Raw genomic sequence first — 17,106 nt, forward strand, 5'->3', positions numbered from 1 at the left:
GTTTTAGCTGCCTGGCTTCTTGGAAGATTTATCATCATTTCCTTGCTCACCTTGTGGCAGAACGTTGCCTTTTTGGTGGCTATCACCTCTGCGCGCAGGGTTTCTGAACTATCGGCGTTATCTTGCCGCTCTCCTTATCTGGTAATACAATAAGGTAGTGTTACTGCCTAATCCGTCGTCTCTTCCTAAGGTGGTTTGAGACTTGCATCTGAAAGAAGACACAGTGCTTCCGTCACTATGTCCGAAACCTTTACATCCATCACATGAAATTGCATTGCTTGGATGTGGTTCAGTCGATTAGGGTGTATCTCGAGACCGAGTCCTTTCGTAAGTTGGACTCTGTGAATACGGATGGACCCTTATCCTGCGTCTGCGGTGACCATCTCTCAATGAATCAGACAGACGGTGATGGAGGCGTATTCTCTTAAGGGCAAGGCTCTTCCTTTCCCTGTCACAGCTTACTCTACACGGGCGTTAAGTGCCTCTTGGGCTTTCTGCCATCAGGCGTCAGTGACGCAGGTTGGCAAGGCAGCCACTTGGTCGTCTGTCCATACGTTCACCAAGTTTTACTGAGTGGATTTGTTGGCATCCTCGGATGCGTCCTTTGGCCGCAAGGTTTTGCAGGCGGCCATTTACGGAGCAGTCTACTTTTCCTTCTCCTTTTATGGTTTTGCTACAATTGAGCCCCAGTTGTTGCTTGTTGGGCTCCATATTATATAGTTGGCTATGTTAGTCGTGGGAATCGCATTCTTTTAAGTTTGTTCTTTCCCCACACCTCAATGGTTACTGCTTTTGGACGTCCCATCCGTCTATAATTTAAAGCAGAAGCTACGTCCGTCGGACGAAAGAGAAAATGGGAATTTTTACTTGCCGTATAATCCATTTCTCTGAGTCCACCGATGGATGTAGCTCCCACCCCTCTTTTCTCTGAAGAGTTGGCTTTTGGTTATTCACTGCTTGCAACTAAACTGAAGATGCAACGGTGAGGCCAGAGGGTAATAACCCAGGGACCCCGCCCCTCCTGGCCTTTGGCTCTACCTGGTCACTCCTAGTGGGAGGGGCTTATTACCCATCCATCTGTGATTTAAAGCAGCAGCTACGTCCGTCGGTGGAATCAGAGAAATGGATTTTATGGTAAGTAAAACCCATTTTTCTTGAGTTCCGTGTGCTGGACAGACATGCAGCAGGCTTTTTTCATGATGGAGACAGAGCTTCTTCCTCTTCCTGTGCAGCTCAGTGTTACTTTTGTTTTCTACGCTGATCAGACTGGACGTTTTTCTCTGGGCACTGGTAAAGTTTTCTCGGGGGCTCCCTGTAGTTTTTTTTTCTCCCTCTTGCTCTGTTGTTATACTATATATAATATACTAATCAGGGTTTTCTTGCAGTCTTAAAGGGGCATACACACAAAGTACTCAATAAGTCGAGCAAGGTGTTCCCTTGTCCAGAATTTTTTCACACTATTGTGGATGAACAATGGCGACGCATTAAGCACGTGGTGCCTAAGCGCTTTGCACACCGTTACCCCTTTGCGGAGGCAGTGTCCACTAGGTGGACTGTACCACCAAAAGTGGATTTTCCGGTGGCCAGGTTGAATAAAGCGACTCTGGTACCGGTGGAAGAGTCTCCAACTTTTGCGTATCCCGTGAATAGACTGGTGGAATCCCTGTCCCGCCATTTACACGTGGTAGCAGGTCACATGTTAAAGTCTACTTTTTGTGAATGTTCTGGTAGTGCAGACTGCTACTGAATGGGTAAAGTTACTTAAAAGTAATTTGGAAGCTTAACGGCTCCCCCCCCCCCTGCGGTGCTGGAACTGATGGACCAGTTGGCTCAAGCCCTGTTTGTGTGATACGTCCCTGGATGTAGCCCCGTTAGTGGCTAGGGTGTCGGCAGTGGGGATTGCTATTGGGCGCATGGTGTGGCTAAAGAGCTGATCTGCTGACCAGGCTTCCAATAAGGCCGCGACTGATCTTCTTTTCACAGGGTAGAGACCGTTTGGATCCTCTCTGGATGAGTTGATCAAAGGGGAAGGTACCACGTGTTAGACCTGGGTCTTTTGCTGCTCATAGGTGGCCAGTTCATACCTTCGGGCTGTAAGCGACGGTACTGCAGATCAGATCTTGGGGTTCCGAGAAGACATGCTCAGGTAAATCTGAGACGTACCAGGCCAGATCTGCAGATGAATCTTCGTCTGCATGATGGGGCATCCTCACCCTTTCTGGGGTGGGGGGGTCTTTGATTCTTTACAGACCTAGGTTCCTCTCAAGTACGCTTTATCAGGGATTCCACTTTGGTTAGTGTCTTCCCTTCTTTGGACAAGCTGTAAAAGTTGCAGGGCACTATCCAGTTGCTGTTGGCAGTCATGTTTTTTCTGCGAAATTGCAGAGGCTCAGGTCAATACGGTTTGGCATGAGCCACTGGGCAACTCTTCTGCAAGATTGTCCGGATTAAATTGACCTATGCCACAGCTGTGGCTTATTGTGATCACCAAGGTGGCACCAAGTGTCTTGGTGGCCTGGAAGTGGTTCCCTCACCTGGAGGCTTTTTCATCTCCTGTGTGTCCGGGAGGGGTGGGGTGGGGGGACAGCACAGCGAGGTCAATTTGTTAGCTTCTTGACTCGCCTAGATGGTTCAGAGGTTCCTAGCCAGGTCTCTAGATCATCTGACCGACGCCACAGATGCATTGGTGGCACCTTTGGGTTAGTACCGACTGAGTTATGCCTTCCTCTCTGGGAAGATCTGCTGTCTCCATGCCTAATCTTTCATCCTGCTTTACAGTCACTGGCCTTAATTGCATGGCTTTTGAAAGCCAGGAGTTGAGTAAAAAAGGTCTTTCTGATTCTGTGATTCCTACGCTATTGAAGGCCAGGAAGTCGTCTTCCAGGAAGATCTTTCATCGTACGCGGAAATCATACATTTCATGGTTAATTGTGCTTCAAATGCCTCCTTTTGAAAGACTTCGGGGGCTGCTGTCCTTGTCTCAGAAGGTTGCCTTTTTAGTGGCCATCACTTCTGCCTGCAGAGCATCTGACTGGCGGCATTGTCTTGCCGATCACCTTATCTGGTAGTACATAGAGATAAGGTTGTACTTCAACCTAATCAGTCATTCATTTCTTAGGTGGTTTCTGATTTTCATCTGAATGAAGACATTGGATTGCCTTGACTTTGTCCTAAACCTCAGCATCTGACGAAGCATGCTTTGCGTTTGGCTGTGGTTCGGGCGATCAGGGTCTATTTACAGACCACTGAGTCCTTTCAAAAATCGTATGCTCCTTTGGTTCTTTTTGATGGACCTTGTTAGGGTATGGCTGCGTCTACTGTAACCATTTCCAGATGGATCGGGCAGATGGTGGTACAAGCCTATTCACTGAAGGGTCAGGTTCCTCCTTTCCCAGTGAAGGCTCACTCTATGAGAGCGCTGATTCCTTGGGCTTTTCGACATCAGATGTTGGTGTTACAAGTTTGCAAGGTGGCAACTTTGTCATCTGTGCATACGTTCACTAAATTTTATAAGGTAGATGTGTTGGCATCAGCGGATGCTTCTTTTGGCCGTAAAGTTTTGCAGGCTGCAGTTTAAAAGAGACAAAAACAATTCCCGTGATATTGAGCCCAAACCCCTACATATTAGTGTACAACAAAAGGCTAAGGAAGAGATGGGGCTTTGTATGGGCGAATGGAGAGAGGATGATCACAATTATCACACCATTAAATTAAAAATTACTCTATTGTACAAACATATACAAATATTATGAATACATAAAAAGAAAAATAGATAAAAGAAAATTGCATGTGTAGAAATATATTCCCATAGGGAATGCTGATACAGTGTATCTCAATAGATGTTACGGTCTCTAGATAGCACGGTCTAGGGTCCCCCACAATCCAACGCGTTTCGCAACAGGGCTTCCTCAGGGCCAGAGAGACCAAGGCAGACAGATATTTCCAGCTGTGATAGAGACCTTGGCGGACACATGCGTTGAGGAGCAGATCAGTGCGGGTGGGCGTATAGGGGGGTATGCAATAAAGCAACTGCAACCATGCAGATTCGGAAGAAAATTCACATTCAGTATCCTCTCAAACTTATCATAGGAACCCAGATTACAGGCAACAGAAACGTTCCTTGTATGATACTATATTAGCATTAATATGCTATTAAGACAGCTGTGCACATGAAGCAGGTGCTTCAGAGTATACTCTATACATCCATACATACTGGCCACATCATGGACCTTGCCATGAATATAAGGAGCTCCTTCAGTCCGCCCTTGCAACAGTTTAAAAGAGAGTTCCTTTTTATTTCTCTTAGAGGGTTCCATTGTTTCCGGGTGAGCTCCAGTTGATTCTGGTTGAGCTCTTTTTTACATGGTTGGCTACTTTAGCCATTGGGCAATTCAGTTTTTTGTTTCTTTATTCTTCCCACCCCTCATGATATACTGCTTTGAGACATCCCTATGAGTCTATGAATAGGAAGAGCTGGGTCTGTTGATGAATTATATAGAAAACTGGATTTTTGTAAGAACTTGCCCTAAAATCCTTTTCTCTGACGATCGACAGATGTAGCACCTGCCCTTCTTTTTCTGAGTTATGTTTTTTTTTCTAACACTGCTTGCAACAAAATGGTTTAAGAATAGCCGAGCCTGAGGGGTTATGCCTGCTGGGACAGCCCACATAGGCGTAGGCAAGTTTTTTTTTTTTTTTTTTTTCCCACCTAGTGTCTATCTCTAGAAGGAGGATTATGAGTCTATGACTAGGAATAGCTGCGTCTGTCGCACTTCAGAGAAAATGATTTTACGGTAAGTTCTTACAAAAAGACAGTTTTCTCATGTTGGGTGTGGGAGTCTTTCTTTCCTTGTGGTAGGATCTAGGCGAGATTACACTTTTATGTATGTAGTACCTGCTATTTAGTCCTCATGCACACAGCGTTTTTACAGCTGCTTCAACTCCCCAGCAGGCTTTTAGCATTGTTTTTTGCAGGAGAGTTTAGTAGCAGAAAAAAAGAATCCTCTACCAGTGCTTTCTGGAGCAGCAGTGTTTTGGCAGAAAAAAACACTGCGCCTGAAATCTTCTAAACGCTGATGGCCAACGTTTAGCAGACACCGCCAGCTTCCTTCCCTAGTGAATAGCGGATTGTCAAGGAGTGGCCCTGGAAGCCAACCACCTCATCCTTAACAAGGGAGTCATCAATCAGCTGAATGTAAGAAAAACCATTGCAGGTAATAAAAAAAAATCATGAAAAGTCATGGGGGTTTCTACCCCTAATCAATACCAGGCCCTTTGGGGCAGGGGGTCCCTTCCCCACAACCTTGGCTGATGGTTTTAGGGTTCTGCGGGCATAGGGCTTATTAGAATCTGGAAGACCCCCCCAGATCCCGCCCCCAACCTATGAGAATGAGTAATAGGGTACATAGTTATTTATGGGGAGGGTCTTCCATTTTCAACAAGCCTGCTGCCCGCAGACCCCCACAACCACCAGCCTTGGTTTTGGGAAAGACCCTTGTCCCCATCCATAAAGGCCTGGTATGAATTGGGGGGGGGGGGGGCTGCTTTCACAATTTTTTATTTCCAGAAATTGTTTACAATCAGCTGACAGTGGGGAACCCGATAGCTCATCTGTCATTAAGGACACGGCGGTCAGCTTGCTGGCCTGCTCCTTAACTACTAGTTATTTACTGGTTGTTAAGGATGCCAGCGGCTCCCAGTCCTTAACGCTAAAGTTACTAAACATAGCTTGCGCTTGCACACTGCTAAATGCTGGCAAAAAATAATAAAACCTCAGCGGTTTTGGCCCAGTGTTTTAAATACGTTTTTAGCATTCTAGTATGCATGTAGCCAAAAGTGTTTCTCTGTCGCTCATTGACAGACGCAGTCCTCTTTGATTAATATCAAATTGGGTTATACTGCCCTCTACAGGAGTAGGACACTAGGCAGAAGAAAACGTTCTGGCCACACCTTAGGGGCAGTCCCAGAGGGTATATCCTCTCTCTCTCTGCTACAGGATGTCAGTTTTTTTCTGTCTAGTCAGGAGTAAGGACCTAAGTTCCTTGCTGGGATCTTTGGTCCTGGCAAGATTTTTTAGATAGATTCTTTTTAAGTTAGCTTTTTTTCTCCAGTTGTTCCTGTGAGATCTTCAAGCAATTATGCCGGATCTGGGCGACGGGCTGGATGTTGAGGTCCAGTGGTCACCCCAGCGGGCCTACAAGCGCGTGCAGATTCCAGCTCCGCGCTGAATCGGCCGCAACACATTTAAACAATTTTGCTGGAGCTGGGCGACGGGCTGGATGTTAAGATCCAGTGGTCACCCCAGTCAGCCTACGAGCACGTGCAGGCCCTAGCCGCTGAGTCGGCCGTGACATAGTCCCACTGGACGGGGACTGGCCCTGCGAGTTAAACATCTCACCAGGACGCTTACGACCAGTCGGAAACTGAGTCGCGGCGTCTGTATTGGTCGACAGCCCCCCACCTCGGTGGAGAGGGGTTCTGTTAGGAGTGGGTGCCCGCCTGTTCCGGTATGGTGAGTAGAATGTTCCCCCTCTTCCCTGTCGGGTTTTGGGAATGGATACGGGCCCCTCTGTGGATGGTCGGACCCTCTTGATCCTGGGTTCCCCCTCTATCCTATGACATGTTTCACAGATCTCCCTCTTGAGTGTGATTTGGTGAATAAGAGATACCACTCCAGGAGGCTTGGTTTGGGAGCTGACTATCTGATAGTCACTGTAAAGAGCTGGCGCTGTAAAAGGAGGAAGCCATGACTGGGGTCAAGGATGGAGACAGGGGCTGGCGTTACTATTTGAAATAGTCATGTAAAAGGGTGATATGAAGCACCTACCTAATGCATAGTGATGCAGCTACATGGACTACCGCCATCCTCCCACAGGTCGCACGGCACAAGCCGCTGCTATCCTCCCGCAGGCCGCACGATTCAGCAGGCCGCCGCCATCCTTCCACAGGCCGTCCGCAGGCCGCCGCCATCCTCCCGCAGGCCGCTCAAAATCCGCAGGCCGCCGCCCTCCTTCCGAGGAGTAGCAGTGGGAGCTCCGGAAGGCGTGTAAAGGGGCGGAGCCACCTCCTTTACCTGGGAAAACTATTCACAAGACTTCCTGTTCTTTAAAGGACAGCGCTGAGAGCAGTTTGGTAGAAGCTTCTGTGCATCAGGTGGTGAGCCCTTGGGGTCTCTCTCTCTGTGGGGGTCCGAAGCAGGTAACGCTGAGGGGCGCTGTTGCGCTGGGGGATTACACACAAAAAAAAAAAAAAGTTTTTTCTTTTGCAATCTTTGTTTGCTGGCAAGTGTTCCTGGATTAGTCATGGACCCTGCCACACATGTATCCCCACCTGATCCCCTCGAGGTGGCCGCAGGACCCTCCAGTTCCCCACTTACTATTGATGCATTGTAAGCGGTTTTGGAGTCTTTTGTATCCCAGGTGAAGGTGGCCTGTCAGGGACGGGGCGCAAAGAAGCGACCCCCGCCTACCCCTATTTCATCTGACAATTCAGATACAGATTCTGAGCCTGTCACTGCAGCTGCAGGTCCCTCTTCTGGGGCTTGTGTCTCGGGTACGGTCTCCTCAGACAGTGAGGAGGACGTTTCTGCCTCCGCCATAGCACAAGAAGAAGCGTTGGTGGATGCACTAGTTGTGTCTGTCCGAGAAACCTTAAGTCTTGAGGTTACACCGGCAGAGGTAGCTGATACTGAAATTCCTTTTGGTACTAACAAGCCTACCAAGATGGCGAGGGTGTTTCCCTTGCCCAAAAGTTTTGGTAATATAATTAAAGAGGAATGGGGTCGTCCAAAACGAACCCCTGGTATTTCCAAACGCATTGCTAGGCGTTATCCGTTTGAGGAATCCCTCCTTAAAAAATGGACAGTACCACCATTGGTGGATTCACCGATTTCCAGACTAAATAAAGCTACTGTTATCCCGTTGGAGGACGCTCCGTCTTTTAGGGATCCGGTGGATCTTAAGGTGGAAGCCGTGTCCCGCTTCATTTTTTCCCTGATAGGATCAGCCTTTAGGCCAGTGGTTGCCATTGGTTTAGTTTTACAAACTTTGACAGAATGGACCAAGTTGTTACGCCGTGACCTAGAAGGGAGAAGTATCCCCCCGGCAGTATCAGATTTGCTGGAGCAGATGATACAAGGGCTACAGTTCGTCTGTGACGCCGCTCTGGACGCCACTCCATTGTTGGGGCGTGCATCGATTTCAGCAGTGGTCCTCAGGCGTGTGCTGTGTTTTAAAGTGCTGGTCGGCGGATCAAGGTTCCAAAAAAGCTTTGGCTAATCTCCCCTTTCAGGGGAATCGCCTGTTTGGGGCCACCTCGGATGAGATTATCAAGGATCTCACTGGGGGCAAGAGCACTTTTTTGCCACAGAATACTAAGGGTAAAGGACCTCGTCATAGACTGGGGCCTTCCTTTTCCGCTCATAAAGTTTTTTTGCTCCGCTGGGGCGGGCGATAAGGCAAAGCCCTCCAAAGCCCCTCCAGGAGGATTCAAGGGGCGCTGGTCAGGTAAACAAAAGTCCGGCTCTTCCAGAGCTGAAGATAAGACCACTAAAGCCTGAAGGTGCGCCCCCACCCATATCTGGGGTGGGGGGGCGTCTTCACCGGTTTCCGGACCCATGGCTCTCCAGGATTCCAGACAGATGGGTTCAAGAGGTCATACGGTCGGGATACAAGATCGAGTTTCGATCACTTCCACCGGTGCGATTCTTCCCTTCCAATATCCGACTATCCCCGGATCGCTTAAAAGCTTTGCGGGGGGCAATAATGGATTTGATGCAACAAGGAGTGGTGGTCCACGTTCCTTGGACAGAATGTTTTCAGAGGTTCTATTCAAACCTGTTCACAATACCCAGAAAAGAGGGCAAGGTGCGTCCAATCCTGGACTTAAGAGCACTCAATCATTTTGTACGGGTACAAAAATTCAAGATGGAGTCTATTCGTACAGTAGTGGCCTCCCTTCGGCAGGGGGATTTTCTGGCATCAATAGACATCAAGGATGCCTATCTTCATATCCCCATCTTCACAGGACATCAGCGTTTCCTTCGCTTTTCCGTAGGGGAGAACCATTATCAGTTTGTGGCGTTACCCTTTGGTCTCGCCTCTGCTCCCCGGGTCTTCACAAAGGTGGGGGCCCCGGTTTTGGCGCTGTTGCGACAGCGGGGCATATCGATTCTAGGTTACCTAGACGATCTTCTTCTTCATGCGGAGTCTCCGCAGGCTCTGTTGCTAGACTTGGAGATCACTATGATCTCTTTGCAAGAGTTTGGGTGGCTGAACCTGCAGAAGTCATCTCTGGTTCCCACCAGGAGGCTGGAATATCTGGGCCTAATTTTAGACACATCCCTAGCAAAAGTGTTTCTCCCTGCAGAGAAACTCCAGAAGATTCAGTCAACGATTCAGATGTTACTGTCCGTCAACTGGCCTTCCCTTCGGACTTGCATGAGGGTCCTGGGATTGATGGTGGCCTCCTTCGAGGCAGTACCGTTTGCCCAGTCTCATACCCGAATCCTTCAAAAGGAGATTCTTCTCAAATGGAATCGGTATCCCGATTTCCTGGACAATCGGATCCAGCTGAGCGAGCGGACCAGGGAGTCTCTGGTCTGGTGGCTTCGATCTCCGATGCTCAGCCAGGGGAAGTAATTTCTTCCGATATACTGGACGATTGTCACCACGGATGCCAGTCTATCCGGATGGGGAGGAATTCTCGGCAGATTATCTGCTCAGGGACTTTGGTCCCTGGAAGAATCCAGGTTACCGATAAATGTGTTGGAACTGAGAGCGATCAGACTTTGTCTGATTCACTGGACCGAGCAGCTCCGGGGCAGCCCGGTTCGGATCCAGTCAGACAATGCCACGGCCGTGGCTTATGTCAATCACCAAGGGGGCACCAAGAGTGTCCTGGCGGCCATAGAGGTGGCCAGCATTCTTCGTTGGGTGGAACAGTTTGTTCCAGCTCTCTCCGCGGTATTCATTCTGGGGGTGGAAAATTGGCAGGCAGATTATCTCAGCCGTCAGATTCTGGATCAAGGGGAATTGTCTCTTCATCCAGAGGTATTTCACCAACTGTGCCTTCGTTGGGGCACCCCGGATGTGGATCTGTTGGCGTCTCGGCTCAACAGGAAGGTGCGGAGGTTTGTGGCTCGCTCCCGCGATCCTCTAGCAGACGCCGCAGACGCGCTGGTCGCCCCGTGGGGGCAGTATCAGCTACTGTATGTCTTCCCTCCTCTCAGGTTGCTGCCGAAACTTCTTCGCAGGATAGAGGTGGAGGGAATTCCAGTCATCCTTGTGGCTCCGGATTGGCCCCGTCGGGCCTGGTATGCCGACCTGGTCAGGCTGATTGTGGACGTCCCTTGGCGACTTCCTCCCAGGGAGGACCTGCTGTCTCAGGGACCGATTTTCCATCCTGCTTTACGATCGCTGGCTTTAACGGCCTGGCTGTTGAGACCCAGGTGCTGAAGGACAAGGGTTTGTCAGCTTCAGTTATTCCTACTCTAATTAAAGCGAGGAAAACGACTTCCAGAAAAGTCTATCATCGAACATGGAAGTCTTATATTGCGTGGTGTGAATCCTTTGCATTTCCTCCACGTGTCTATTCGGTGACCCGAATCTTGGCTTTTCTGCAACAGGGGGTTGAGCAGAAGCTGGCCTTGAGCACTATCAAGGGTCAGGTTTCAGCGTTAGCAATCTTCTTTCAGAAGCCTTTGGCTACTCATTCCTTGGTGCGGAATTTCATCCAGGGGGTGCGGCACCTGGCTCCGCCGGTGCACGCGCCCTTGCCGCCCTGGGATCTTAATTTGGTGTTGTCGGTTCTTCAGAAATCTCCCTTTGAAGATATTAGGGAGATTCCCTTGCTTACCTTATCCCAGAAGGTGGCCTTCTTGGTGGCCATCACTTCTGCACGCAGGGTGTCAGAACTGGCCGCATTATCTTGTCGTTCCCCATATCTGGTGGTTCATAGGGATAAGGTGGTTCTTCGTCCGAATCCTTCCTTCCTAAAGTGGTTTCAGAGTTTCATCTGAATGAGGATATTGTGTTACCTTCCCTGTGTCCTAAGCCCAGTCATCCTCGGGAGTTTGCGTTACATTCCTTGGATGTGGTTCGGGCAATCAGGGTATACTTGAAAACTACGGACTAGTTTCGTGAAACGGATTCACTTTTTGTGATCACGGATGGCCCCAAAAAGGGGTTGCCTGCATCTGCCGCGACTATCTCCAGATGGATCAGACAGACGGTGGTACAGGCTTATTCTATTAAGGGTCGGGATCCTCCGTTCCCTTTTAAGGCGCACTCCACTCGGGCGCTTAGTGCTTCCTGGGCCTTCCGCCATCAGGTGTCAGTGGTTCAGGTTTGCAAGGCGGCTACCTGGTCGTCGGTTCATACCTTTACATCATTTTTTAAAGTTGATGTGATGGCATCGTCAGATGCCTCTTTTGGCCGCAAGGTTCTGCAGGCCGCAATCTGAGGAGACTGTTGGTCTACCTCAAGGGTTTGTTGGGTTTTTCTCTTGGGTCTCATCTTTTTGCTCGATGAGTCCTTGATGCTTCTGGTTGGCTCCGGTTGGGCCTTCTGGATTTTGATTTCTGTTATCCCACCCCTCATTTCTGGTACTGCTTTGGGGTGTCCCGAGTTGTTGTTAATCAACGAGGACTACGTCTGTCAATGAGCGACAGATAAAAATTGATTTTTGTAAAATCTTACCGTAAAATCCTTTTCTCTTAAGCTCATTGACAGACGTAGTACCCGCCCCTCTGTTTTTGAGTTGGGTTGGGTTAAATTCTCTAAACACTGCTTTGTGACATAACTGATTTGCTGTAGCAGGAAGTGAGAGGATATACCCTCTGGGACTGCCCCTAGGGTGTGGCCAGAACGTTTTCTTTCCTGTCTAGTCCTACTCCTGTAGAGGGCAGTATAACCCAAGTTGTTGTTAATCAACGAGGACTATGTCTGTCAATGAGCTTAAGAGAAAAGGATTTTACGGTAAGATTTTATAAAAATCCATTTTTTCTAGTGATGTATTAATATTCACATAGAAAATAGGTGATAATTTATTAGAAACTATTTTCTGTTAGTGTTTCTCTGGATGCTAGTACAAACTGGAAGCTTTTATAGAAGAAATGTCTCTGTAGCTAAAGGTGTGAGCCGTTCGCACAAAAAAAACTAACCTGTATGAAGTGCAGGCAACCCAGATGCTAAGAATCTTGCCCACACATTTTTTTATTATATACAGAGCAGGACATGGGTGATATATTTTAGGGCACATGAGTGTATTGAAGTATAACATGCCTAGCATAAAATCTGGAGGATATTGGCACACGGGGAGCCACAGGTAGCATGTACTGCTGGCCAGAGAAGATAAAATCTATACGCAGACGTATTTGGGTAAATGGCGATGCTTTGTGTAAACATGCATGTGCATATGATTTATTCCCCTGAGTGCAGAATTTCAGAGTTTTAGTGTAATAGGTCATACATTAATAGTGAATTAGTGTAAACACACAAATGTGTTTACCAGAATACAGCCATTCACTTATAAAAATAACAATTTTGCTGCTTTTAGATGTTGAGAAAACCTTCAGATGCTGGCTTATTTATTCATTTGTTTTCAATGGATATCTTTAAATGCTGGGTCTAAAAATAAGCAGTGCAGACTCTAGACCTGAACTGGAAGGTGGCAGCATTGTGGTATCTAGGCTTCACAAATAATCACAAGTTTCTGACTGATTTCTTAATATTTTTTCCATTTTAACTTTGTACTAATCTTATTTTTAAGGAGATTAACAATTATTATTCTTTATGAAGTTTATCCTGACACAAATTACCACACCTAATTTTATAGCTCTTGAAAGTAACTACTCCAGGCAGGGGGCGAGTGAGGTGCTAGCTGAGAAGAAAAATAGAAATTGCCTGTGATTGTTGGACATACGGTTTCCAGGCTAATTGTTTCCTTTTGACTAAATTTATTTTATGATATGTTTTGCCTCGCAGGCAGACTTGCCCCAACTTCCTCAAGACCTAAAAGGAGAAACATTTTCACATGTCTTTGGAACAAATACTTCAAGCTTGGAGCTTTTCTTGCTTAGTCGGAAGATAAAAGGGCCCAGCTGGCTAGAAATCAAGAGCCCACGTAAATATATGGCTTCTTTCTGCAAATTTTACATACATGTTTTTTTTATATATATTCGCTTGACCTTGAGCTCTCCACAGGCATTTCGCCTACTTGCTACATTTGGAAGGGTTGTAAGTGCCAAAGTAAAGGATTAAAGGGCTTTTTTGTATTGCAAGCTGATTTTATTTAATTTTATACAGTGCTACTTATAATGAGGTATAGCAGGGTGTCTGTTATGCCACATCTTGGCATACTTGGTCATCATAACTTTAAAGTATCCTTAGTTTAGAATTAGATTTTTATTACATAAAGTAAGGTTCTATTTTTAGCACATAATACAGGCTGAACTGTTTTATTATTTACTTTTGAAGGACTGTTGCTATATGTTTGTTATGCTGACTATTGTACTAGTCATTTTAAAGACAATTGTGGTGTTTATTTATCCCCCCCCTTCCAATAATAAAAATGTAAACATCTTGCAGCTGATTGGGGTTCAGAGATCTAGTTACATGGTCTTTATTATGCCTTTTGCAGCAGATAGCAAACTTAGGGCATTGAGTCAGAGAGCAGTTTGTGGTAAAGCGGCAATAAAAAAAAAAAAAAAAAACTCCTTCTGTGTCAATGTAATGTGAGTTTTGTTTTTTAGAGCTGAACAACCAACCTATTAGCTGGTGTAAGGTTGAGGTGATGTCCTCAAAGCCTGACCAGGTGAATGTTGTGAAGCATCAGTCTCCACCTCCAGTTGTTGTCATGTCTCTCAGTATGAAGACTGTACAGAATCCAAAGACTCATCAAAATGAGGTATGTTATTTACGAACCTTTCTGATCCTGCATTCGGCTCTGAGATATTCAGTTTGAATGTTTTAATAAATTAACCAGTTCCAAATTTGTCACTTCAGTATCTTGCAATAAAGGTACACGCAGTGTATATTTTAGGCTCTATTGGTTTTATAAACCATATACAGTGTATATCTAATGATAGGAAGATTGTCTGTGAGCGCGCACATTAAATTTTGGTTAAAAAAAAAAAAAAAACTGCTCACATCTCATGTTGAAAGGACACTGCTGCCATCATGTATACCAGATATTCAGTACAATATAGAACGTATGTGATGAAATTGTTTTTATCTAACAGTAACCATTATATAAGTTCTAAATTTATAAAAGCTCTGACTGTACTGTACAAAAATGACTGCCTAGTGGTATGAAAGCACTGCTGTGACATAATTTTTCTTTAATTATGACCAGTTTATTTGAAATCTTTTCTTGCAGATAGTTGCTTTGGCTGCTCTGATTCATCACAAATTCCCCCTCGATAAAGCACCACCTCAACTTCCATTCCAGACTCATTTTTGTGGTAGGTTGCTTTATTTTTTTAAATCTAGGTTTCATTGCTTTTTAGTTTGTAGTTTTTTACTTTCTCTCTCATTTTTGCATTGACTTGTGTGTTAAGTCCTAAAAACTCCGATCCTTGCCAGTTTATGAAATCAATGAAAATGTAGAAGCATAGAAATGGAACTTTTAGGGCTTTGGCCTGCCCAAGCAGTGTTGCATCAATTTCGGTTTTTGGTGTCCTTTTTAACAAAAAAAATAACAAAGTACTTGTGGCGTTTATCTGGTAATGGATAATAGTGTGTGAACTCGAGTGGAATTGGCTGTATGTGAGGAATTCTGATCCACACATGTTTCGCTGCACACGGAAACATATCTAGGTGTAAATTTTGCCTTCCCTTGGGCAAGCCGCAATAGTAGGCTGAGGCTGAAGTCTGTAGTTCAGTTCTGTTCTGTTTAAATACAGGTGCATCTCATAAAATTTGAATATTATCAAAAAGTTTTTCAGTTTTGGGCACCAGTTCTCAAAAAGGATATTGGGGGAACTGGAGAAGTCCAGAGAAGTAGATGAAAATGGACCATAAACTATATGTATCCACTACCTGCGCATCATATGATTAAACAAAAAACCCAAATATAGCTGCTTTTTGTGAGACTAAAAAGGACTGATAGATGTAAATTTTAAAGAAACCGATCAGTCCTTAGACTGAACGATTAATCTGACAAACCGTGCTTATGTAAAGTGAGAAGTGCCAATAAATAAATAATTAAACCCAGTAAATAGTTGCTTACAGTGACAAAGTGCATATGTGCTAAGAAATTGGATAGGATTAAATAATGAATAAATAATAAATAACTGTCCATAGCACCAATGTGAATCACAATATATGAATCAAATAAATGGTAAATAATGTTCATAACACCAAATGTAAATCACAATTTTGTGAATCGCTCTTCAGAAATGTCCTCCACGTGGTGTGTCAAAGGTATTGTGCCTAGATCCACCACTGGTAGAAATACCTACTCAACAGAGGAAAGTAAAATCTCACATATCACGGTGAGGGGATCCTCAGGCCGGACACAAATTCTCCACCAGGACCATAGCAAAGAGCTACATTAAAGGTAGATAGTAACTAGGGAACCTGTATCTCCACACGAACCCCCACGATGACTTGCATTAAAGGGGACAAGAGAGGAGAGGCTTCCATAGTGTATTAACGTACGTTTATTTAAAATATAATATAGTTTAAAAACTTAGGGTACAAATAACATATGCACTTCTTAAAACGAGCAGGGACACCGATTGCACTCCACCTGTATTTTAAACGGCGGAAATTAAGTGTCACGTTACCCCTGCAACCTACGCGTTTCGTCAGAGGCATCTGATGTCATCAGGGTTCATGTGATCAGACACGTCAGTTCCACTCTCTACAAGCCAACGCATGGATGGATATCCAATCCACATCCATCCTTACTGGAAATTAATAGGGGATCTAAGCCCCTGCATACTGTATCCCTACCTAGAACATAAAAACTTATGCCCAAATTAGGCAATTATAAATAATTAGTGGCGAACCACCAAAAAAATGTGTGTATATATATATATATATATATATATATATATATATATATATATATATATATATATCCAAGAAAGGTTATGTATATACCATATAATCATGTACACAATATCTAATCATGATGTGGCACCCCCCTCTTCTAAAAAACCCTTGTTAAAAATCACTGTATAAGTGTATTAAATTTGTATAAATATCCATATCAAAAAGAGAGCGAATAACTCCCTCCAATTGACATGACATAAAAATAAAAAAAAAGTCACATAAAAAATCTAGGGCTATCTGGAGAACCCCACCTATTGGCATTTAATGTTCATATCACAGAGAGAGAGAGATGTCATCTCCCTCTAGTGGGCACACTAGATATTGAACAGAATATCCCTTTTTGAAATACGCCATCTAGTGGCAATAGAAGGGGTACCTCAACCTAATTATGAATTTCCAATAAAAACTATGAACACCTTTAAAACATTCAATAATTGGAAATAAAACAATTTAAGTCAATATCCATATTCATTCCAGTTGGACACAAGGTACATAATTCAAATATTCATTCTATCTCATTCCTTGAGATTTTGTTTCATATTTCCGCCCCTTCAATGGGGTTCAATTTTGTCAATCCCATAAATTGCTAAACCAGGATCCCTATTGTGGTGGGTTCTAAAATGATTGGAAAGGCTGTACTTTGGGAACCCCTTCCTAATATTTCAATGTTCATTTATTCTCGTAGCTAATTTTCGTGTAGTGCGCCCAACGTATGGCAACCCACATGGGCACATGACCACATAGGTTACATACATGGAGTCACAAGAAATACATTTTTTTGATTTTTATACTCTTCCCGTTACTGATGATGTGAATTTCTCAATTTTCTTTGACTACTGTTGTCCTACATACCTTGCATATATTACAATGAAAGAAAAACAACTGGTTACTGTCCACACCTGTAACTGGTCTCTGCAGCAAGGAGCATTGGAAGGGCAATACATATAACAAGACAAAAAGATTTCCAAGCTCTCCTTACCGACCAATCTGCGACCAACCTAATTGACCTGTCCAACAGTACGTGTTAAAAACAGGGGTTTAGTTGCAC

At 45.0% G+C, this 17,106-nt stretch overlaps 1 protein-coding gene across 1 annotated transcript in view; it reads left to right on the forward strand.

Annotated features, from left to right (window-relative positions):
- The window catches only part of POLA1 (DNA polymerase alpha 1, catalytic subunit), a 1,022,539-nt gene that overhangs the window by 211,032 nt on the left and 794,401 nt on the right, over window positions 1–17,106 (forward strand). Inside the window, exons 14-16 of the mRNA XM_082247055.1 lie at window positions 12,984–13,122; window positions 13,751–13,905; window positions 14,377–14,461. Coding sequence (XP_082103181.1) covers window positions 12,984–13,122; window positions 13,751–13,905; window positions 14,377–14,461 — 379 coding nt within the window. The remainder of the gene's footprint in view (window positions 1–12,983; window positions 13,123–13,750; window positions 13,906–14,376; window positions 14,462–17,106) is intronic.

The sequence above is a fragment of the Pelophylax lessonae genome, assembly GCF_965119305.1.
Source record: "Pelophylax lessonae genome assembly, chromosome: 2".
In the NCBI taxonomy this organism is placed as follows: domain Eukaryota; kingdom Metazoa; phylum Chordata; class Amphibia; order Anura; family Ranidae; genus Pelophylax; species Pelophylax lessonae.